General features: G+C 45.4%; 1 protein-coding gene across 7 annotated transcripts in view; it reads left to right on the top strand.

Annotated features, from left to right (window-relative positions):
• The window catches only part of DENND1A (DENN domain containing 1A), a 468,543-nt gene that overhangs the window by 395,081 nt on the left and 48,061 nt on the right, over positions 1-25,401 (top strand). For all 7 annotated transcript variants that reach the window (XM_033123052.1, XM_033123054.1, XM_033123055.1 and 4 more), the window contains 6 exons: positions 7,345-7,449; positions 7,831-7,918; positions 9,828-9,868; positions 12,207-12,278; positions 13,501-13,557; positions 21,843-21,974. In XM_033123052.1, coding sequence (XP_032978943.1) covers positions 7,345-7,449; positions 7,831-7,918; positions 9,828-9,868; positions 12,207-12,278; positions 13,501-13,557; positions 21,843-21,974 — 495 coding nt within the window. The remainder of the gene's footprint in view (positions 1-7,344; positions 7,450-7,830; positions 7,919-9,827; positions 9,869-12,206; positions 12,279-13,500; positions 13,558-21,842; positions 21,975-25,401) is intronic.

Below are 25,401 nucleotides of genomic sequence, written 5' to 3'. Positions count from 1 at the left end.
TCTGAGCAAAGGGTGCAGGTTGGTCCACGGCAACCACTCAGCTGACACTGGCTCCCCTTTCCCTAAACCCCTGCCTGCTTCTGGCTAACTCGAAGTTACTGTAATCTAATTCTGCTGTCCCAACCGACCCTCCCTCCCTCCTTGCCTGCCTTCCAGTAAGGATTTGGCATTCTCTAGGCCAGACACCATGCTAAGCCTTTTCTGTGTTGGCTGGAATTCACCCTGGTTCCTTGGCAGCCGTTACAGCTGACCGTGTGAGGAGCAGGCCTTGGAACTCAGCTCTGGGCGTGGTGCTGAGCCCGAGCAGGGGCTCCGTGAGGGATTTCCATGTGGCCAGGGAGGCTCTAGAAGCAGCCTTACGAGCCAGGCTCTTGGCTGTGCTGCACTTTGGCCGAGGACCTGAGTGCTTTATTAGGAATCTGGAGGTATTTAAACAAAACGCAACCGCGTTGGAACTGCTGGTAATCAATGGAGCCAATTTCTCCAGCTTCTTTATTCTATTCTTTATTCTTAAATTTTAAAAAATGTATGTTCATGGGTCAAGGTGCTGTGCTGGCCACTTCCACCTACACCAGTGGTTCTCAGACTTGGCTACATTGTGGTCCCCTGGGGAGTTTTAGAAGCTACCTGACACTGGGGACTTCAGCATGCCCCTGTGATTCTAGTGCTTGGCCGGGGCCGAGCACTGTGCTAACCACAGCATCCAGTTCATTCCTGTTTAGCTCCCAGCAATCCTCTGAGCAGGTAGTTCTCCCTGTGTTCCAGGGGGTCAGTGAGGACCTGAGAGGTGCAGTCACTTGCGTACAGGGGCATAGCTGGGACTGGAACCCGGCTCTGGGTGTCCCACTCCCCTGCCTGTTTGTTTCTGGGGTGGCTCAGCTGACACCTGCTGCTCACCAGCCACTAAGAGTGGATCAGAGCCTGCCCTCCAGTAGCAGGCAATTGGCTGGGCAAAGGGGGTGTTGGTGTAGAGACCTCAGGGAGGAACTGAGTGTGGGAACTGGGGCCTCTTCACCTGAAGGCATCAGGTACAGATCTCCCCACAAGTAATGTGAAGAGTGAAGCCAGAGGAGCAAGAGTGTGCGAAGAGTTTAGGGGGCGGGGGACAGTCCAGAATCTCTGAAAACGGTATGAGTGTGTGGACAAAACGGGTGGGATGTCACCTGGGCAAGGTCACGAAAAGCCTTAGTGTCTTACCCTAGAGTTCAGAAACCCCACTTCTATGGACCCACAAAGTTGCCTGAGGCTGTTCTATGCTGCCGAGTCAGGTGGCAGTCAAGTGCCAGAGCCCCTACTGTGTGTGTGGGGGGGGAGGGTCAGTGTGCGACGTGGGCAGTCACGGGGCCTGCGCTTGGTTTACGGCTCTGCTGTCACCATCTTGAATTCTTAACAATTTTACCTTTGAACCTGTACTTGGTAAGTGAGGTCTCACAGGACAGTGCAGTGTGTGCAGACGAGATAACGCGCAAATGCACCCCCCCCACAGAGCCTTGCCGTGCCAATTGCGTGTAGCTTCTCGATGCCCCATGGCACAGAGTGGACCCATGATGAAGGGTAGCTCAGCAAGACGCAGAGCACTTACAGGTAAACGTGTCACTGTCCACCACTGAATAAGGGGGGCCCTGACAGCCCTAAGAAGCCACACTTGATGCCACACTGAAAGAAGGCAGTGGTGTTCTAAGAAACACAAATGACCACGGAAATCTATCATAATTCTTATTCATGTTACTTCCTTGTCTTAGCCAACCACTTAATTGTTAGAATGGTGACAGAGACGAAGAGATGGAGCAACCATAGTTGCTTTTTCATTCTCATCAGTAAGCTGAAGGTAGAGAATGTTAGAAGAATGTGTGTAAATCAAGAACTGAAATAAAAACAGTTGAGTTAGGTTTGTGTAGCATTTCCACTGTCTGGTAAGAACAGAATATAAATGCATATATGCATTACAAAATATGATTCCACATATGTTAGCATTTAAAACTGGCATTGCACAATATAAAGTTGAACAGTAAAATCCATGCTAATAATTTAAAACTTTATTTTTCTTTACATAGAATGACATTAAATAGTAAATTTTTAAAACACTATGGTAGGTCTAGAAAGAGACCATGAAAGAAAGAAAAAAAGATGCTTCTTTTAATATGATATTTTTATATACTTAAAAGCACTTTTTTCCTGCATATTCATTTTGTCCCGGGTCCCCCAAATGATGATGCCAGCCCAGGGAAAACCCAATCTCTGCCCTCAAGAAAACGGTTATTTATGGAAAATCTGTGTGCAACATGTATTTGTTAGTCTGTTTTAATCTTCCAAGCAGCCCTATGAGATGGGCCAGAATTGCGTGATTGTCCCAGATGAAGAGAGACCAGTCACCTGAGATCACATAGCTAAGTGGTCACATGTGGTCAGATCAAGGTTCAAGTTCTTGTCTTTCTGACTCTGAGACACGTCCTCGCTCTTCCATGTTGTGTTGCACTAAATGGGTCAAACTTAAAAAAAAATTAAGTTTTTTAAAGATGTCTTTAGTAAAAAATCCAAAAGCCAGCCCCCTGCTATGCCAGTTGTCACACTGTACTGGAGTTATTTATTCCCTGAACTAGGCAGGATTCCTTGATAACCAGAGCTTTTCTTTTTGACTTTTATTATGGAAAATTTCAAATTTTTACAAAATAAACCTATGTACCCATTGTCCAGCTTCCACAATTACAAACACTCTGTCACTTTTTTTTTAATTTAAAGAAAAAATATTTAAATTACGGTAAAATATACATAACATAAATTTGCTGCTTTAACCATTTTTAAATGTAGAGTTCAGTGCCATTAAGTACCTTCACATTGTTGTGCACCGCCCTCCATTTCCAGAACTTTTTTCATCTTGCAAAACTGAAACTCTATATCTATTAGACAACCTCCCATTCTCCCTCCCTCCAGCCCCTGGTAACCACTGTTCTACTTTCTGTCTCTATGAAGTTGACTACTCTAGATATAATGGAATCAGACAGTATTTGTCCTTTTGTTCTGGCTTATATCACGTAGCATAATGTCTTTAAGGTTCATCCATGTTGTAGCATGTGCCAGAAATTCCTGCCTTTTTAAGGCTGAATAGTATTTCCTTGTATGTATATTTTGTTTATCCATTCATCAGTGGACATATGGGTTGCTTCCATCTTTTGGCTTTTGTGCTGCTATAAACAACATTCTGCCATTCTTGTATCTTCCATTCATTCATTCACTCCCCACCCCTCACTGGATTTTTAGTATTACTCAGAGGAGCTGTATTTTATTAATCTTTGTATTCTCCTAACACAAAGCCTGGCACACAGTAGGTGTTTTTTTTTAAATGTTTGGATGAATCTTCCAAAATTATCTCTCTTTTTTTTTTCATTTTAAGCAAAATCCATAAAGAGAAGACATCTCCTTTTCTCCTTAGACTCACAGAGTAAATGTGCACATAAAATTTTGATAAAAATTAAATTTGTGAATGAAAATCAGAACATAATACTTTCAATATGGATCAGCAAAACAAGGGAAGTTGCTGAAGAATCTGATGGCAGATTTTATTTGTATGCCACTACCCACAATGCTGTGGGTAAAAACCATTTATTTCTGGAAGCATTAAAAACCTTTGGAATCACCAACCTAACCTATTAAGGATTAGCTCATTAATAATGGAATTTTCAATTGATTCCGTATGTCAAGAAGATAATCCGAGAGTAAAACTTACCTTTTGTAACGAAATAGGGTTAAGCAGCTTTGTTTAACTGTCATTCGGGTCATAGATGGAAAACTCTACTAATGTGATCTAAGCTTGAAAGCTCACGGCCTGACTTCCTTGAATTAATGTTGCCATCAGCCAGTAGCCCAGCACCTACAGTGTCACCTAAGAAGACAAAAGGTTTAATCAGCCTAACAGGAGAACTAAATCAGCACTTCTTACAAAGGAGGGAATTAACAAGATACCTTGCTTACCACACTCCACTGCAGAGTGGAGTGGGGCAGCCATTTTAAGTGCAGGAAGGGGGATGGACAAGCTGGTGTAAGTGGATTGGCCTCCTGGAGTTGGGCCCACGACCGAAAGAGCCTGCACAGTGGGCCCGCCTACTCCCAGGAGCTGTTTGTCTCTGAGAGCTGATGCTCTGAATGTCCAGCAGGAGAATCTGAGGGGTCCCACCTTTGAAGAGAACTCCCTTACCCTCCAGCAAATGCCCAAACAGAACTGAGGCCTCAGGAAAAACCCCACTGTAATGGTGACAGCTGGGCTTTAGAAGCCATCGGGGTACCCCAATTCTGCCATTTATGGGTTATGTGACCTTGGGCAAGTTACTTTATACGGGACCCTGGGTGACAGTGGCACTGCCTTTCAGGATTAGGGTACAATGGTTGCCCTGAGTGGGTGGGATTTGCTCACCTGACTCCTGTTCACCCTTCCAGGCCCCGCGGTCCTGTGCCCACTTCTCACATTTCCTGACCTGCTTTTCTGGGAGGATTAGCCGTTTCCTCTGTGTGTGGTATCTGTCTGATACTGCTTATGTTGTTCTTCAAGCCCTTTGCAGAAAAAGTCCCCACTGTCACATTTTCCCCCTGACTTTCCCATCTGTGTCCATTTCCTTTTGTCTGTTTTTTATGGGACAGACATCTGATCCACGGTAAGGTCACCTCCAGTAAACAGACAACAGGCCCAAAATGTTCATGTCTCCCCAAAGATGAGATTCTTTCTGCTCTTCTGCAGCTAAGTCCTGCGTGAGGCTACCCTCATACACAAACCTGGTTGCAAACTTGCTTGAATTTCCTGGTCCTTCAAGCAGACGTTTCCTTCCTTGCAATGCTGGGCCAGATCTTCAGGAGAGACTGCTAACAATTCAATGAGCATTTCCTCTGGGCAGCTCTAAACTCCCCGGACACAAGTGTCACTCACCTGGCATCATGTTCTGAGACCACTTTCCCCATCAGGCAAGCGGAGTCTCAGCCACACTGAGACCGCAGGACTCCTGTGACAGGAACGAGAGTCTATAGTTCTTTAACCAACATCCCTGAGCTTCTGAGTGGGGCTGGGCTCTGCGCTGTCCCCAGGGAGTGTGGAGATCAGTCCTGCAGGGCCTGTGGTGTGTGATTAGGGGATGCATTTGGAGCATAAAGTATGTGGGGGAGCAGAGCAAAGGGACACGAAAGGACTCTGGAGAAGAAAGCCAGGGTCAGCTTAGGGAGAGTTTGTTTGCTCAGCTAAGGAGCTAGGACTCACTCTCTTCTCTCACCCAGGACCCCATGTATGTGTCACACATGCTGCTAGGTGTATAATATTGAGCAAAACAGGTACCGTTTCTGCCCAGCTGGAACATATAGTCTAGTGGAAGAACAGACATTAATCAAATTATCACGCAAATGTAACATCTGTACAATCAAACCTCTTGAGCAGGACAGTGACATGCAATTTGTGTTTTAGAAATTACTCTGTGCAGAAGAAGTGGAGTAACTGGGAGGAATGAAACAGGAAACGGACAGAGAGTTAACCCTCCTCCACTATTGTCATGCCTGTGCCAGAGTAGATGGGTAGAGAGCAGGGACCAACATGGGATACTTCATTGGTAAAATGGGAAAAACTTAAGAAGTCTGATAAGTCTACTGTGGGTAGCTATGGCGGGGGGCGGGGAGAGGGAAGGAAGCAAGGAAGGAAGGGAAGGAAACAGATTCTGGGTGCAGTCCAAATAGAGTAATAATTGGCACTTTGGGCCATTCTGTGTTTGAAATGCTAGTGGGCCATCTAGGTGGGGATGGTGATGTATGGGTCCGGAGCTCAGAAAAGATGTCTGAGCTGACGGTATTTATTAGGAGTCATTCCGTGTATGAATTCCCGCTGTGTTCATGGAGGTCACCTGGAGAGAGAATTAATTGCCCTGCTGTTGTCCCAAAGATGAGAAGCAAAACTTCAGGCCAGGGAATGGCATTCTAGCTGGGCTTCTACTGATTAACACTAGCTTATGTCTCAGCTGTTCAGCAAGGAAGGTGTAAATCCATGCAAAGTAATAAATGGCATGAAAACTGACTTTTTCCTGAGGAGCTGGTATGCTTTTTTTCCTCACAGACATTGTATAGTTTGCATTGTTTTCCCTTGTTGCTTCAGCAGCCAGGAAGCTCAGAGCTAATTTTGTAACTTAATTTTAGAAATCATAGGACCTGTGTCTCCAGATACTCTTTTCCCAAATAATTATGTTTTATAATACATATTTATGTCTTTTCCAGCTCTGATTTTTTTCTTCATGTGCTCATGTAAACTGCCTCAGATCCTTTGTAAAATTAGCTAGAGTATAACTGTATAAAAATAAATATTCCCCTCACCCTAACTTTTTTTGGGTCATCCTTGCAGCCCATGTGCAATAAGCCTGCCCAGTTGCTGAGCTAATATTGGCTAGATTTAAGCAGGTGGAACACTTGGAATTTACAGCAGCTAGACAGTAAATTTAACACGTAACTCATTAAAACAGGATAAAAGTGGAGCTTCAAACGTCTCTGTGTTTACCACCACGTCTGTGAAGGGCGGGGTACCTTTAATTCTGTTCAAGATAAGAAAGTCTGATCTTTCAGAATTGAGAATACGCCGACAAAATTAAAGGCTAGTCTGTGGAGATGAGCACTCCAGCTACCTTCAAAGAAGGACTGAGGTGTTGACTACAAGATGGGATGTTTTTAAAGCTTAGGGTGTCATTTTCTTGCCTCATGAAATGTAGTTTAGTAAAAGCAAACTTCCTTATCAAACAGCATAAGCACAACATTGACTGGATGGTAAATTTTATTTTTGATCATCCCTGCCTTTCCATATAAACATTTTAAATTTGTAATTTAGTATTGGTGAAGATGACTGTGTAAAGTTTTCCAACTGTGTCCCACAGCTGGTGCCTTAGGGACTGCAGAGGTGCTGGGAGGCGGGGTGGGGAGGCTAGACCACCAAGCAAGGGGAGCCCGGCTCCCACCCACTGACCCCAGCTCCCACCAGGGCAGCGGGCTGTTTTATGTGTAGTAGGGCCCCTTCTGCATAAGGTGCCACTTGAACAAAGGGTGGAGGGCCCATCCCACTGATTTGCTTTGGGGAGTTGGAAGGTTTGGAATCCGGTCTTTGGTTCCAACTCTGCCTCCTACCAGCTCTGTGACATTTGAGGGCCAACTTCCTCTCTGACACAGCTTCTTCATCCAGGGAATAGAATGTCATTGATGAAAATAGCCACTTCACCAGGTAAATGGGGGTCTGGCTAATCTAATCAGCAGATGTAGAAGCACCACCTCACCAAGTTGAAGAACCAACCAGTCTCCCTCCATTCCTCTAACCATCCTCTCCCCTTCTGCATTTCCCAGGAGGAGCCAATCACCTTCTGTGAGGAAGCCTTCGTGTCCCACTATCGCTCTGGAGCCATGAGGCAGTTCCTGCAGAATGCCACACAGCTGCAGCTCTTCAAACAGGTGCCTGGCCTCCCTAGCTTGGCCTGCGTCTGTATTCCTGGTGGGCTTTCTGCAGCTGGGCACTGAGCCCTGGCGCTGCAGGCATGGGTCGGACCCAGTCCTCAGCCAAAAGAGGCTCAGGGTCCGGGAGGGGCACTGGCTGAGTAGGGTGGTCAGCAACCAGACAGATCCTTGCAGACGTGCCATGCGGTTTTACAAGTTATCACAAACATGCAGACAGTGTTTAGAGACTTGCTGTTTTGAAACTCACAGTTCCCAAAGCCCTTTCCTGTCTCGGGAAACACGGTGGTTCCTTGGTCATACACTAGCGTGCCCAGCTGAAGGGTATTTTTCCTTGTTTCTTTGTGCACGTTGTTATATTTGTGTTCTTTCTTTCCGTAGTTTATTGATGGTAGACTAGACCTTCTCAATTCCGGTGAAGGTTTCAGTGATGTTTTTGAAGAGGAGATCAACATGGGCGAGTATGCTGGTGAGAAGCCTTTCATTTTCCTTTTTGTGGGATTAGGGTGTGTTCACAAGGAGTGGCAGGGACTTTTTTTTTTCCTTCAATGGGTGTTAGGGAGGTTGAACTGATTTCAACCCTGGCCGTGAAATGTTTGAGGAATTCCTCGTCGTTTTCTGATGAGATGCACATTGGCCCACCTGAAATCCTCTGTCGTGGGGTCAGTTGCTTCCGGGGTGGGGGAGGAGGGTGCGGGGAGTCCAGCTAAACATAGTAGCTGCATGTTCAGTGGAAAGCACACGAGGTGTCGAGTTAGCAGACCTGGCTTCAGATCTGGATACTGCCTCCTTAAGCCGTGAGACCTTGGGCAAGTCATTTCACCTCTTTCCGCTGAAGTGCTCCTATCTGCACTGAGAGTAACTGCCTGCCTCCCAGGATTCCTACTGCGATTAAGTCTGAGTCCATGAGGAAAGGTTTGTGCAGTCACCCGGGGCCGAGCCTGGCACAGGATCAGTGTTCAGTAAATGTTTCTTTAAAATGTGAAAATCGTCACACAGAGAGTACATGGTCTCTCCCCGCCTTTTTCAGAGGAGGCATCTGAGGCCCAGAGAGGTGTTAGTGGCTGACCCTGCCTCCTGAATCCCCATCTGGCCTCTTTCCAAGTCTCAAAGCCTCAGTCTTTGGCAACAAAGTAAAAGCTAAAAGGAAAATAATAATAATTGTGCTGCTGGCCCCCTCTTATTGCCGGGCGTGTGTCTGGTCTGGACTTGGCTGATAATCCAGCTAGCGGTCCATAAACTCATAGAGTCAGGCATAAGCTCACATACAGAACCCCTTTTACAGCCCAGCCAGTCTGTGCTGCATGGAGAGCATGATTAATCAATAAAACCAGTGTGCGAGTCCGCAGACAGCAGTAGTGGGTCACTGCTAGGCCTTTCCTGAGCACCTGCTGTGTCCAGAGCTCTGTAGAGTAAGAAGTGGAGGACCCAGTTCTGCCCTCAAGGAGCTTTCAGATGGGTAGGGGAAAGAGATGCGTCATTAAAGACAAATGCAAATTAAACCAATTGCAGGGAAAGGAGTAGAAACAGGTTTTGTGCAGTTAGAATAGGGCTCTAAGAATTCTCGCTGTGCAATGGGAGAGCTTCACAAAGCAGGCGGTTTGAGGAGCGTTCTAACAGTTGAGTCTTTGTTCTGAGAAGATGGGCTTATGTGTTGCCAGGCTAAGTCAAGTCATTGGGAGCTCTAGGAAAGCTGCTTGCTGATAAGACCTCCTTATCCCACCAGATAAAATGAATAGGTTCCCCCAACAACTGCTCCTTTCTCCTTCCCTGTCACTACTTAAGAGTACTGAGCATGTGGTCTGCAGGGTGCTTACCTGGAACCCTGTGTTTGCTGCCCTGAGTGGCTCACAGGATTTCAGAGAATACGGACTTCTGAATGAGAGTCACGTACTTTAGAGGGCTGTTCAGAGGAAGGAGTAGAAGACGCTTACAGAGGAAATGATGTCTGATCTGGTCGTTGAGTGTGCTTAGCAGGGATAGTAACGTGGCCGGTCGGTGGCCGGTCGGGAGCAGAACAGCGTTTACGAGGAATGGAAGACGGCGAGGATACATGGTCAGGCAGCCCGGGGTAGTTCCCCCAGGTGGAGGCAGAGGGTGGGCGGTGCCCAGACGAGGCTGGAGAAGAGGGGCAGGCCTGCCGAGGGGTCTGCTCTGAATCCAGCAGGCAGTGAGCAGGATTTGTCCTCAGGGCCGTGGTAGGATCAGATCGCATTTGAGAAAGAAAACCTGTGCTGGAAACTGGCTGCCGCCTCCCTCAGGGTGGGACCTGGGGGCCTCCCTGTGTTTCCTAAGTGCTGCTTGCTGAAAGCAATTGGAGGACCTCCTGAGGGCACGTAACTTCTTTAAATAATAGCCTTTCTGCCTTCTTTCCCCAGGCAGCGATAAACTGTACCACCAGTGGCTCTCCACAGTCCGGGTAAGTGGGCCCCTCCTGGCAGCCCTACCTTCCCCTGCCACCCACTAGGCTGCCATTTGGCCTGGGGCATTCCATTCGCTCAGCTAAAGATGTTTTGTTTGTAAAGCCAGGTGGGGACTAGCAGGATGGGACTGTCCAAAGCCATCCCTCTGAGGGTGAGGAGAGCCGGAAGCTTCCTCACTTCAGGAAGCCGGCCAAGGTGTGGGAAATGGACGTCGTCATGTCAGAGGGCTTCTGAGTGTCTCCTTCGAGGCCCAGTGCAATTGGGAAATTTTCATGGGAAAAACCAAAAATGTATCCCTCTTGCCCTGCAATGTTTTTCACAGCCAGGGCTCCTGGGAAGATGGTGAACACATCAACGGGAGGGTTTTTCATCCCCTCACTGTTGTTGTGAACAATTTCTTGTTATGTTGGAAGGCAAGTGCTCAGCGCTTCAGCAGCCCCTAAAGAATTCAATCCTTGCCTTCCTCTCACATGGGTTTATCAGTGACTGTGTACTGAGGCCTATGTGCTGGGCACCAAACTGGGGACTGGGGGTACCGTGGGGAGCAGGCACAGGCCCTGCTTGGGGGAGCTCCCCGTCTTGTTTGGGAGGCAGGCACGTAAACAGGCAACTCCAACATAATGTGATAAGTGTTCTCTCCTGCTTGTGGGCCGAGTCCGCTGCTGCCAAGGCGGGTCCCTTGGAAGTAGTGCAGTTGGCCGAGAGTGAGCAATTCCTCAGTGAAAGACTTCTTTTGTTCCTCGTGTATGGCCAAACATGGCACTTGGCAAATCATAGACAAGCAATAAGGACTTGTTGATTGATTGATAAAGAGAGTTTTACTACTCCAAAGGACCACTGAAATAGAATACTGAGTAATGTTGGAAAGCAGTATGGAATAAATGAGTAGGTGACAATTTCATATTGTCCTATGACATAAAATGCTTTCTAGGTCAAATTGTAATGTTTTTAATTAAAGCTTAAAATTTCTAATATGGGCAGTTACCAAAACTTGTGTTAAAAGTTAATCCCAATAATTATATTACTGTATGTCATTCTTTTATATACCCACTGGATCCAGTCTCTCTGTTCAGATCAGTTGGAATTATCTTTCCAAACCACTGCAAATCTGATTATGTGATGCATTTGATTAAACATCCTCCAGAGTGTGGTAGACTCCTTCTCCTGGCCCTTCCCGAGCTGACCCCATCTGGCCTCCCAGCCCCGTTTGCCATTCCTCCCACGATACGCTGGCCACTAGTTACTCACAGACACACCGTGGCATTTAGCTTCTGCACTATTTCAGGTGCCATTTCCCACCCCTAGGGTGTCCTTACCCTTCCCATCCCCCACACGAACTCCTAGTCATCCTTCATGGACCACGCCCAGTGTTTCATCCTCTAAAGCCTCCTCTGACCTTCCCGATGCTGGCTGCCTCCACAGTCCTGTGCACGCAGCCTGGACTGCTCTCATCACCTTAGGTTGCTGTTGTTTACCCTGCTGCACCCCTGGACTGGAGGTCTTTGAAGGCACAGACCAGTCCTCCCGTGGCTCATTACCCTCAGAGCCTAACACAGGACGCCTCTTCCCTGAGCCCTCACAGTGTCTGGACCTGTGCACTTCATAGCTGGTCATTGCCTCCTCTGTGTGCTGGGAGAGCCTTCCCTCCCCCTTTCCCTTCCTTTTCCTCACCTGCTCTCCTAAAGAAACTGAGCCAAGAAATCAGCATGTTGGATTTATACTAAAGCCATCACTAACATTTATGGCTATTCATTCTTCCCTTTTCTCAAGATATACAAGTTAAGGAAGGCAGCCTACCAGAGTGGATTTAAAAAAAAGCCAGAAAATCAGGGTGAGAAAGGAAGGTGCATGGCTGAGGGTAGCCTAGTCCCAGAATAGCCAGATAATCCTGGCTAGTCAGACCCTGGGTTTTCTGCCCTGGCTTGGTGTTAGCCATCGCGTCCATCATTATGAAACTTACCTGAATGCTATCTGTGATAACTAGAACATCCTGGGAAGCCATAGATTACTGGGGAAACCCTTGCCTCAGAGAGCCTGTGATGAGCGTTCCTTCCAGCCAGTGGACATGTGCCAAGCAAAATACTGACCCCAGGGTCCCCGCTCGGCTAGTTATCACCATCCTCATCCCAAAGCACCCCCACCCCCAATACCCACCCATAGTGACTGCTGTGGCCACGACTAATTGCCCGGGACCAGTAACCATCTAGGCCTGTTTCTCTAATTAAATTACACACTCTTGAAGTGTTGCTTAACTTGACTGAAGAGAAGAGGTCTTTGTTTGTGTTGGCCTACCATGTCTTAAGTCCAAATTGCTAATTGACATTTTTATTATAGAAAGGAAGTGGAGCAATTCTGAATACTGTGAAAACAAAAGCAAACCCGGCCATGAGGACTGTCTATAAGTTTGTAAGTACAAGTCTTGGTCTCAGAATCCAAAGTGATCTGTTCCTTATTATGATGAAACCCTTGAATCTACCCGATCCTGTATAGAGATGGCTGGGGCCGCTGTGCTGTTTCCCTAAAGCTCTCAGTGCTCTTAGGATTAGCTAGCGTTCATTTTTTATGACCAGGTCAGTGACATTTTTAATTTAAAGTGTTTCTGCCTATAGTTACTGCAATAGGGAAATGGGAGGCTACTGGTTTTAGCTTTTAAAATGGAGGCTCGGTGGCTAAAATTCTGGCCACTCCATACCTGCGTCCCTGAGACCCAGAGACATGGTCTCTCAGGTGTTCTGACAAACCTTTTCTATGTGTATCCCCGTTATTTTGTCAAAATAAAGCAGCTCCTCCTTTGCAGGTTACTGAAGAGTGTTCATGGTGGGACACACCCCCTAACTTTTGTCCCAAATTCATCATCTCTCATCACTGCCCTATAGGAAATGCATTGTTTGTGAAACTCGTTCCCACAGCAGCGTGAAAATAGGAGAACACGGCAGTTCCCGATGATCCATCTTTTACAAGCCTCAAGTATTTTTTTCCTCATGATTTCTCTTGCTTGCTAATTTGACTCTGAGCCACTTAACTGGGATGGTTTTGTTTTATTTCCATTTTTAATTTTGTTAGTCCTTTCTGTGCTTAAATTGTAGTTATTTTAACAGGGTGGGTGGCTGCCAACAGCACCACACAGGTCTAAAATGACAGAAAATAAAAGCCAGGGTGTCTGCCGAAATGAGGTTTAAGGAATGGTACTGGAAAAACGCAGCGATGTGTCTGTTCAGGCCATTCAGCCTAGGCAGAAAATTGGTCCTGAGGCCCTGCCCTGGTGAAATGTAATAGCTATTCTGAATCTTGCAGCTGGAAAAGCTGCTGCTCTCCTCTTACTGGTAGTTGTCACCAGGCTGCTGAGATAAGTAATTATGGAGAGTAGAAGAGCTTCGTAAACGGGGGAAAAAAATCTGTGCCATCAAAATGCAGAAAATAAAATCTCTGTAGCCTCTTTAAGGGATTTTTTTTTTAACCTTTTAACATTGTATTTGTTTTCATAGCCATTATGTTTTCAACTTGATGATCCTATTTTTCCTTCCTTTTTCTAGTAATCAGAGAAGGTGATTGGCGACGGACTGAAATCAAGCATAGTCCCTGCTGGAAACAGAAAGGGAATCTTAACTTAAATTAATTTTTCATGCAGGCAAAAGATCATGCAAAAATGGGAATAAAAGAGGTGAAAAACCGCTTGAAGCAAAAGGTACTTGAAGTTCTTATTCAAAATGTATAAGCACCGTGTATGAAATGCGTGGCCACAAAAAGTATGATGTGATCAATAGAGAGCTGTTTGATACAGTGTTGTTAGCACACTTCAAAATGCATTACCAGCTGTCCGGGAGTTTTCACACTGTTATAAATATTCACAGACAAAAAAAAAACTCTCTTCAAATAACATTAAGACTCTGTCTTAAACCCACAAAGGCAAGCCAGTTCAGAGTTATCATCATCAGTCTGTCCCTTGCCCACCCCACTGGGCCCGGCTTCACCGGGGTCTGTGGAAATTGGCTCGGCCTCCCCATCTCAGCACCACTTCCTCCCCCACCTGACCTCTGCCCTGGGGCTGGTTGTAACCGACACCAAAAGCATCTCCAGGGAAATGACTACCAAGGTCCTGGCACGCACGTGACCACCAGGCAGACACAGGGCACAAAGGGTGGGTTTGAGGAGGAGGCTGCGGGCTGTCCTCACAGTGGTGCTTTTAACCGAGGAGCCCAGCAGTTCATGTTTGAGACTCTTGAGGGGCCGGGAGAGGCTCTGACGGTCTCATTGGAGCACCGGAAAAATTGTATGAAATCTTACAGGCTGCACGTCCTGGCTCGGAGTCCCCCTGCCTGATGCTCTAGACTTGTACAGGGAGGGTAGCGTAACACAGAGGGCGTTTTCATAGCATTAGGAAAGTCGTCCTCATTGTTATGGTGCCACCGTCCACTACGCACTTGCTAAGGATGGTCCAGGCTCGGAACTTCCACATTTAATCCTTAGAGCCATCCTGGGGGGGGGGTTATTATGCCCATTTCATAGGAAGGAGACTACGATTCAAAGCTGAAGTCATTTGCCCAAGGGTCACACTGTGTGAGCTGGCAGAGTCAGGATTAGATTCCAGGTCCACCTACTTCTGCATCTGTGCTCTTAGATTCAAAGCTGAAGTCATTTGCCCAAGGGTCACACTGTGTGAGCTGGCAGAGTCAGGATTAGATTCCAGGTCCACCTACTTCTGCATCTGTGCTCTTACCACTGCAGTATTTCATCCTGCCTTCCTGAAACGTGTGTTTTGGGTTTGTTTGTTTTTTGCCAACAGATGTTTGGGGTCGCTTCCTTCATTATCCCACACACCTCAAATGTACCTAGTCTAATATGGGCCTTTGTCTATCTCGGCAGTTATTTAAAAATTGAAAGCAGTTTTAATTTTATGAAGTCAGAAAGGACCTCTAATTAACTTGAAACGGCCAAAGGAATTGATTCCTTTCTTTTAATTGCAAAATAATTTGCTCTGACTAAGCATTTAAATTCTTAGTTTCAGCTGAGAGTGAGTTTTTAACAGCTGAAATTCATGTCCTGAAATAAAACTCCTGTACTGTAAATCCAGATACGCCTTAACTGTGGTCTACTGTACCCTGCCAGAGATTGGCAGGTGGAATTCCCTACTTGGATGTTATTTAAGTCCCTAAATATACCTTTTTATCTCCTGTCCCAGTCACAGGTGACTGAATTGGATTGCTGGTATAAAATGGAGTGGCAAGGAGGGGGGAATTCTCTCCCTAGATTTTCCCTCCTTGATGACTAGATCCTGGGCTCCGGCTGGTATTAGAATATTACTTGAAGTAAGCAAAGAAAGGGGTCCCCCCTCAGGCGGAGGACAGACATGCTTCACTGGTCAGATCTGCCCTCCGCAGGTCATTGCCTCCCTGCTCGTATGTGTAAGCGTTAAGAAAATCCCGTTTTTGTGATGCGAAACATTTCTGCAAATAACCAGTTAAGCTCAGGGTTTTTGATGGTGTCGTTCAAAGGTCCCCTTAAACCACCTAGATCACTCTCCTTCCTCTCCTTTCCTTTCTATCCTCGAAAGTATCCAAAGCAGATTTTTTTTCCTCTCCTTCTCCTCGTCCCCCTGCCTGTCTTTTCAGGAACAGCTTCAGGAGCTAATGTTCTATAGAGAGTGTCAGTGCTTTTCAGGTGACACAAATGGTGAAGGCATTTTATAGAAATGTGGCTTGTCACCATCGGACTGTTGACAGATCCATTAGTGCACCCTTTTCAATTTTCACTTTCTCCCGTTCGGTCTTACTGATTTCTTCAGACTTGATACTTTGCAGTTGTTCTTGGAGGAGCTCTTTTGTAATTGAAACTCCAGCATTGTTCAGTACAGACAGGCTTGGGTCTTCTGCAGGGCTCTCCCGCTCCTTTTCTTGGGCTAATTTAGGATCTGGCTTCATCTGACCTCTCTCACCGCAGTAGAAAATATTTCCATGGCTTTTTTGTTTCCCCTCACATGGCAACATATCTGTGTGGCTCCCCAGATACGTGTGATACAGCCATCTCAAGTTCGGTTTCTGCTATGAAATTGAGGCAGTTCCCAACAAAGATCCAATTTTCAAATGTACTGGGTTACCACCTGGCCTCCTCTAACTCTGCATAGCAACGGTGACCTCCTGGATATAATCAAGAACCCACTCTTGCCCTCTATGCTCTCGCCTTGGGTTTGAATTGCAAATAGAAAACGTGGGGCCGACCTGTAGGGAGGTCACCATGGTGTGTGGAGGATCCATCTCTAATATGACTGAGCAGGGCCCCTTCTTCATCCCTTGTTCATTTGTGCTGCAGATTTTCAAAGCATCGGAAACAGGAGCTTTCAGGGTATCCGTGTGTGTGACCATTGGCAAATAATTGTACTAGATACTATCATGTGGCTTTATTCCATACCTGCTCTGCTTCAGCCCAACAACAAAAAAAGAAGGATGGATAACATATTTCTCTGGCTAAATGGAACAAGGTGGTCAAGTTCTTCTATAGCTTGGCCCCCTTTGAAATCTGACTTGCTTAAAATTAGGAAGAAGAAAAATGGTAAAGATGCTGCCCAGGCATCACTTTCTAAAGGGGAAATGGGGCACTTTCCCCAGGAGCTTCTCCTGTCAGAACTGGGCTCGTGACTGGCAACAAATTGCCTCCTGTTGCAGCAGCACACAAGGCTGGTATCGGAATGCCCTGTTTTAAAAGCGATGGCTGCACACATGTCCCATGTCCCTCCTCACCTGCGGGGAACACATAAGGATCTCATTTTTCTTTCCTTTTTTTTTTTTTTTTTTGGCCTATTGGGGAATCCCTGAAATTTTTTCTTCAGTATCAAAATGATTTCGTCAAATCAACCCGTTTCACAGCCCCTTTTAAAGTTTCTAAATCTTTGATCTTTCAAAGGTTAATCGAGCTTGTTGATTTAGTTTCTGGGATTAAAAGGATCCAATCCACAGTTGGGTTAGCAAAGGTTTGAGTTTCTGGCCAAATGTTTCCTAGTGGATTGAAGGGAGTGAGTGAGCACGTGTGGGGCAGGGAGATCTAGGTAGACTCTTGTAGAACAGACATTTTCACACCTTATTACACAACTGTCAGCTCCCTGTCTCCAGACACATTAAAATACACTGCAGCCTCAGTCACAGAAATTCCAACTTTGGGTACTATTTTGATATCAGTCTTCATATTTTAATTTGCTGTGGTGTGAAGTAGACTGGAAAAGAAGGGCACTGCCCGAATCTGAAAATGGAGACCAGCGGTCTGAGTCAGAGATGTTAAGGCTTCCGCCTCGCACCCATGGGGTTCTTTAAGCCCCAACACTGTGGCCTGGTATTTGGGCTTCTGAGGCAGACAAGCTGGATTCAGTGCTGGTTCTGTAACATAACTGTGTGACCTTGAGTAAGTTACTTGACCTCTCTGCACCTAGTTTTTCTCGTCTATAAACTAGGAGAAATTAAGGTTTTTCCTGGATTGTTCTAAGGATTAGAAGAGGTAATGGGTTTAAACAGCAACACTTAGTAGCCACTCAGTAAATTAGTTTTCATCCTGTCCGTTTTTTTCCTACCCCACATCTGGAGAAGCCAGTCTGCCCAAACCACTATGTCCATCGGATCACCTCCCTTTTGGTCATCCACACAGCCTCCAGAGCAGTCTTTGTAGAACACGGCTCTGAGTCATTCTCCTGGTTAAAACCGTTCAGACTTTTCCAGCCTTCTACCTCCTTGGCCGGGAGGTTCCTGGAATGCCCCAGCTGCAGGACCGTCCGCCACCCCTTAACCAGGCTATGCCTTCCAGCCCTCCAGGACTGGAAATTCTCCACTCACCTCTCTGCCTCACGAAGCCACATCCTCAGCTCCGCCATGTTCAGTCCCCACTCACCTCCTACCCAAGGCCACTGAGCACCCCCTTCCTCCTCTGGTTCCTGCCTCCTGGCTTCTCTGTCCAAAGACATCACATGCTGTCCCTGCCTTCTCCACAAACAGGCAGAGATTTGATCTCAGGCACAGTCATAGTCTTTGAGTCCAACAAATGCTGAGGGAAGGGATAGAAATTGAACTATTTTCTGACCCCTTGCTTTACTGAGATGAGAACTTGTAGGACCCCAGAGCTCAGAGCAGAGCTGCAGGGCTCCTGGGAAGAGATGCGCCACCCTGTGGTGGCCTCTGACCTGCAGCTCTGTCTGGTGTCCCTCCGTGTGACCCTTCAGGAAGGAACAGATTTACCTCTCCTGTCAGCTTCTTGGTTTTGCTTTTTTAAAATGACATTTTGATGGTCAGTTTTTGGTTGTGTGTGGTGTTTTTTTTTTTTTCTGTTTACAAACAAAAAACATATTTATTGAAGAAAATTCAACAGACCAGACAAGCAAAAAGAAAATGATCTCATTTTGTAACCTGCATTTTCACTTACTATATCCTAAACATTTCCCAGACACGAACTATTTCTTCCACATGTCATGGTTTTAAATAGCTACATCAAATTTTATCTGATGGGCATACATACATTACTTAATCCCATTGTTAAACACTTAAACTAGTTGCAATTTTTTTGTAGGCAAATGCCCTCACAAATAAAACCTTACAGGAATTCTTAATTATTTCTTCAGGATAGATTTCTAGAAATTAATGGACCAAAGGGCATGTACCTCTTTTAGGGTTTTGATGTAAATTGCCAATTCGTATTCCCACCAGAAGGCTATGAGAGTGCCTATTTTCTTTCCCATGCCCTTTGCTGGCAGCTTCTCAATTAGCTCTTAGACCACGATTTCTTTAGTCATAGGTACCAAGACTTGCTGTTACTGGATCCCTACTATGTGTAAGATCTCCGCTAGTAGATACCGAGGAGGATGTGAACTGGCCCTATTTCTTTCTTAACTGGGGCTCCTCCCACACTCTGCTCTCCAGGGGGGAAGCAGTTGTCCTTCCCCAGGTGGAAGAAATAGTGCAGAAGCTAATACACCGGTGGGACAAGCCTTGGGACTTTGTAAGAAGCCTTTTGCATCTTCGTTCAGATTTTCTAACTAAATAAAATTAATGTGCTACAGTGCATTTTGACACACAAGCACATGAGTATATTAGACATATTGGTCTTCCAAATGTGCAGCTCAACTTGACAAAGATTTATCCAAAAGCATGGACTAGATTCAAGGCTCTGGGGCAGAGAACCCCAACCCCAAGGAATCCAGCCTATAGGGATAAGAAGATAAGTAAGTGCCCAGATAGCGTAAGGCCTGGCAGCATAGGCTCATGTAAAGAAAGGGGTTTCTGAGGTCACAGTTGACGACTTGGTGAGCACCTCATCTCAGCATACCCTCACTTGTGCTACTAGTGTTAAGCTTGATGGGCTTTAAATGCCGGAAATCACATAGCTCTGGGTTCTTCCACTTGCTAGTTGTGTGGCCTTGGGGAAGTTGTCCTCTCTACGCCCTGTTTCCTCACCTATCAGAGTGATACTCCTGTTTACCTCATGGTTGTTGTGGAAACTACGTGTGATGGTGAAGGTCAAGGTTCGGCAAAGTGCCAGCCACTAGGCGGCGCTCACCACAGGGCAGCTCTTTTTCAGACAGTTCACTTCCCGTTTTGCAGCGACAAGGATCTAACGTTTAGTTTGCACAGTACTGTAACATTTTTCAAAGCTTCTCATCCCATTTAACCCATTGTCCCAGTGGCTTTGAAGTTTCCCAAGCAGGTGGTGGTCTCACCATTGTAAAAATGAAGAAATAGGTTGCAAAGAGGTTGAATGAATTGGAAAGATCAGACAGCTAGTTAGTGGTAAAAACAACGAGAAGACAAGATTTTTACTCATAAGCTTAAACTAAGACCCTTTTCCCAACACTACCACATACGTTTTTTAAATAGCTGTCATCTTACAGTTTTCATCACTATCAATATTTTTTACCATATTACCTTACTGCTCCATTTTTTTTCCAGCCAATCACTCATACACACGTGCAATATTTTTCCTGAACAAAAAGTACTATTTTTTTTTTTTTTTTTTTTTTTTTTTTTTTACTGTTTGGCTTTACTCAACCTTGTGTGTCTGTCCTCTTGGTAACCCCACTGGATCCAGAATGCCCCATTTGCCCTTTGTTACTTTTTGGCGCAGAAGGAGCCCCTTCCCCTCTTTGTTCCACTTGACCTGAGCACCTTAGGGCAGCCCCTTTCCAAAAGAGTCATTTCTAATTGGCTGTCGGCAACCTCTCTCATCACTGAGCCTCAACCAGGCCAAGACTTGTGGGCAAACCCTGCCTGCAAAGCCAAGAGGTCTTCATCCCCCTTTGTTGTTAACCAAGCAGTAGAGGCTGCAGCTGGTTGTGTGGCGTTGACTTTACACACACATATATATAAAAAGAGAAATTCCTATAGTTTATTGAATACCTTATTAGTAGATACTCATTATTATTGAGTACCATATGTCATACATTATTAATAATGTTCTAGACACTTTTGTGTTGCATTATCTCCTTTACTCCTTGTAGCAGCCATGCCCCCATTCTAAAGATGAGGAGACTGAGGCTTACAGAGGTTACATATGTTTCATCCTTATTGCATTATTATTCAATAGGGGACCCCTTCCCTCCATATGCCACCATTCTCTTTGGCTGAGAAATTAAGAGCAACCAGTGGTCAAGTCTTTACATGCAGAATTTAGTGAGCGCTAAGGGTATGTGTTTTGTCAACCAAAATGTGTATTTATTTTTGCAATTAAAAGAATTGGGAATTGTATTATTTCTGAGTTATTTCACTTGAATAGTGATTTAAATTATATAGTATTTTATTTATACATTTTATAATTATATAGTATTTTATATATATATTTACTCTCTGCCTTCCTCCACTGAAGATTTAAGCAACTTTCATGACTTGAATTAAGGATGTGGTCCTCACTGTACAAGTGGGCACCACCCACACCCCAAAAAATCATGTGTATGGTCGGCTGCCAGCATCAGCCAAAGGAGCCATTACCTGCCTTTTGCACATTGGGGTTTCTCCTTTCCTTATAATTTGACCTCAACAAAAGCACAAATTAGATGTAAATTTCTGAATTTAAAAATATTACTTTGGCTCCCTAAATTTTCTCCAAGTCATAGAATCCTAACTCAGACTTTAGTCTTTTCAATCTGCTAGGAAGACAAACAGTAACATCATCATTAAACAAATGTAGAAGAAATGTCCACACTCTCAAATCATCAAAGTAATGCAAATTAAAACAACAATGAGGTCTAATTTTTCACCTCTTAAATTAGCAATACATTTTTAAAATGATAAGACTAACGAGTGCTATGAAACTGATAACACATCCATTGCTGGCAGTGGTGTAAATTGGAAAGCAATTTGGTAGAATGAATAAAAAGCCTTAAAAATGTTTATATCTTTTGACCTAATAATTTCATTCCTAGGGATTCCCATAAAAGAAATAATCCAAACGAAATAAAAACTGCAGTGTGGTGTTTAAGGGGGAGAAAGTAACAACATAAATGCTTGATAGTGGTAGAATGGTTTATTAAATTATTGTATATCCGCTCAATGGAATATTATGCATCCATTAAAATTATCATTATAATAACTGCAACACCATGGAGATGTTTATAATATAGTAGTGAAAAAATAGAATGTAAAATTATGCATGAGCTGTGATTGCAAGTAATTTTTAAATGTCTGCATGTGAACAAAGTAAGTATGTAAAAATGAGAATAGCCGTGTAAGGTAGGATGGTGAAAAGTGCCCCCTCCCCCACCGCCCCCAGAGTTGTGATTACGTTGTCCTTGTAATTTAATGTGTGTGATTTTGATTTTTGTAGTCCCTAAAAGTCAAACAGCCAAGTTAGCCTTCCGTGTCTTCCATCTCTAGCAGGAAAGGCTCTAAATGTCGCAGAGGGAGTTCCATGGCAGGCCTGTTAGCATTGGGGTTGGAGGGAGCACCTGTGCTCACGGTAGGTGCCAAGACCCTGACACCATGTCCCCCTCCCATTGGCTTCCCCCAGGACATCGCAGAGAATGGCTGTGCCCCCACCATGGAAGAGCAGCTGCCAAGGGCTGCGCCATCTCCACTGGGGGAGGCCAAGGACCCCAAGCTCCGAGAAGACCGAAGGCCAATCACAGTCCACTTCGGACAGGTATGTACCCTGCCCTCTGGCTGGTCTGGGTTTGTCTGGTTTTGTTTTTTAGCGGAACCTATAGCACATGCAGCAGGCGGTTTTTTCATTTCAGTTCTCTTTGGAGAAACAAGTCCATGGAGTTTGCACATCTTCGAATGTTTCTTTGGTGCAAACATATACTGAAGGGGAATTTTCAAAATTTTGGAGGAGACAGCATGGCTCTAGTCATAAACTAGCTGAACTCTTGAATGAAGTCATAAAATGCAGCTGCTGCCTCCCCCACTCCAAGGCACTCGTTTAAGGTGCCTCCGTTAGCTAAGCATCTCATTAGAACACTTTAGCATCTCAGGCCCTTCTTTGCACCTTCAAATAAAAGTCAACAAGCGAAGTCTTAAAAAAAATCAATTAGGAGTTCTTTATTAATGTACTTCCTGAAAATCAATATCGGGAGTTGTGCGTCTCAGAGTAAACACCCATGCTATGATTCTAGAGAGGTTCGATTCTTTAACCAACTGTTTTCGACGACCTGAGCATTTGAAAATTGTCTATTTGTTTGATTTTTCTTTTTTCTCTAAAGTAAAACATTGTACTCTGTATAGAAACTGAAATTTTTTATCCATTTCCTATTGGTGGTTATATTTTTGGTTGAAAAAGAATATATCCCCTCCCCTACTTCTCTTGAATTGACTCTCTTGGTTAGCAAAAGTTGTAATTTTTTGGTTTAGGAGAAATGGCTCCGTTCGCAAGATATGCCTGTAACAAGAATTTGCAAGGTTATTTATTCTGAAGTCCCCTAATTCTTTAGCCATTTATTAGACGAAGCATGATTAAAATAGTCTATGAGTTTATCTTAAATGTGATTGCTGTTTTATCACATAAAGGAGCTAGTAGCACGCATTTTAAATGTTCCTGTTTTAAACAGACACTTATCAAGTGCCTACTATGTACCAGGCATTGAGCTATTTAGAAGTGAAGGGAACTAATGAAATTGTTGCTGTGGGTTATTATTGTCAGGAGTGAGTTTGTTAAAACATAAGAATCTTCCTCTGCAATCAATATTTTCAGATAATACATTCATACATCTTGAACTTGGAGAGGTTCGCTCCCCTTTTCTCACTTAAAAAGGATGTTATAAAAATTGAAATCTAGCATGAGAGAGAAGTGTCCACGTGGCAGTGCTCATTTGTTTAATGGTTCCCTTGAAATCGCTGGTGTTTACACCCGAGGAGCTGCCTCCTCAGGCCCAGGCTCCGATGGAGAAGCCTGTGCCCCGGGTCCTTGGCTGGGTTTGCTGAAAGCCCAGCCCCCGGTTGTCGCCAGCATGACATTCCAGAGCCAGCTTCCTGCCTTCCTTTGTCCTCATTCCTGCACACACTAACCTTCCCATGAAAAGAGCCCCTCGCTGGAGTTTGGAGCCCATTACAGAGAGACGGGGCGGGGGAGAGGGATTTCATGGTGTTAAACATTCCATTTTCGAAACACAAAAAAGGAGGCCCTATTTGAAATGGAGAAAGACCTTCTTTCCATTTCAGCAAAGAGGAGAGATGCTTTAATGTCATTCCCAGCTAAATGCAGAATAAGAGTGTGTGTGCATGCGGGTGGGGGATAAACAATTAAAAAAGCCACCCCAAACTCTGTTGAAATAAGAGCTGTCTGTGCCTTCACAGGTCTGTAAACTGGAGAGGATGAAAGTGGCTTTTTTTCCCCGTTTGTCACTTCCCTCACGTGGCTGCCAGCCAGCATTATGCAAGTGCACAGGAAGGCAGGATTTTTTTGTAATGCATGCATGCGGATGAAGGTCAAGCCCCGACCATCAGCCATGCAGCGGGCTTCCCCCTTCCAGCTGCAGCCGCAGAGCCAACCCACAGCCGCGAGATGCCTTAATTGAGACGTGCTGTCAAAGTGACAAACACATTTGCATACAGTCTACACGCTATTTATTTTCTCCGGAAAGGTCTACAGTCTGCTGTTGGTTGAACATTCTTAATCAGTTTGCTGTAAGTGAACTGCCAGCCAGCTCACTTGTGCCGGCCTCTTCTTCATTAGGTGACAGATTAGCTGCTGGGGGGATGGGCCGGGGAAACCGCAGACCCTTTCTTTTAACTCTTTCCAGCTTTGGCCCCTTGCTGGGTTGTCCTTCAGTCTTTTCCCCAGGCGCCTGGTTTGATGGGCCACTGACCTACAGGCAGTGTTTCAAGAGCACCTACTACTGGCAGGCGTAAGTGTTAGGGACTTTCCCTGCTTCTCCAAGAACAGTCTGCTGAGTTCCATTTCAAAAATTTTGCCACACTCTCTTTCGTACCTTCTGTACTATTTTTTTTTTGCTTGATATTTTCCATTAAACAGACTGAGACCTGACATCCGTACCAACTTTAGCCTCGTCTTAAGCAATGACATTAGTAAAATCATAGGTTTGATATACTAGTCCAAGTTTTTTCTAAGGTATATACTAAAAAAAAAAATTGTTAGGTGTCCATTTATATATTACCTAAGCCACTCATTAGCCCCAACGGTACACATTCTCCTTCTGGAAAACGTGTGTCATTTCTGCCATTGAGGAAGGGACCATTAGCTGCCTTTTATGGCCACAGAGCTGGAGCTCCGGCACCTGAAGGGACCTGCCCGGGGCCACATCACCAGCATGCAAACCCAGGACAGTCCGCCACAGCTCCTTCACCAAGCAGAGACTTGAGCTGTTTGATATTTCTGCCTAAGCTTCTGTGTCCCAGCAAAATCATTTGAACTAGCCAGACAGTGCTCGCTAACCTGAGAAAGACCCCGGCCCCACTGCCTTGAGTATGCATTTCTGTGGATTTTATTCTTTAAGAAAACTTCGCTTCCCAGTGGGGGCGGAGGGCATTGAAATGGTGATGAATTCAGCCCCTCCACCTCGCAGAGGCAGTGCCCATGTGGCCAGCCAGGAGCGCTCCATGGACACCTTTGGGGGTGACAGGTATCCTGGGGAGGCCTTTGCAGAGCCCTCAGAGGGGCGCGCAGGGGGGGTGGGGGCAAGAGAGGAGCGCAGTGCCGAGGCAGGAGCCGCCTCTGCCAGGGGAGAGAAGGTGCTTTCTCGCCTCTCTGCCTCACTGGAGCGTCCTCCGTCGAGACCGTGACAGCCCTCCCGTTAATTATGCATCTATTCATCCAGGTATGGAGACCTACCATCTGTAAAGAAAGTAAGTCCTCGTGGGGCAGGAGGAGGGAGACAGACCAGCAGATGGGCAGACCCAACCCAGAGTGGTTAGTGCAGCAAGAGAAGTGACCTCGGGGCACTCCAAGAGCCCCACAGGGGCAATGTCTTCACCCCTAGAACCCAGCTCCCAAGTTGGACCCTGTAATTAAAAGGCATTTTGTCAGCAGACTGAACTCACTAACAGTTCATTTTCTGTAACACCACTCAGAGCTGGTGATGAGCCACGCTGATGATTCAGGCAAGAGCAGAATA

This window comes from Rhinolophus ferrumequinum, chromosome 12, assembly GCF_004115265.2.
Source record: "Rhinolophus ferrumequinum isolate MPI-CBG mRhiFer1 chromosome 12, mRhiFer1_v1.p, whole genome shotgun sequence".
Lineage (NCBI taxonomy): Eukaryota > Metazoa > Chordata > Mammalia > Chiroptera > Rhinolophidae > Rhinolophus > Rhinolophus ferrumequinum.
Note: the sequence above shows the minus strand (reverse complement) of the source record. Positions and strands in the feature narration are given on the sequence as shown.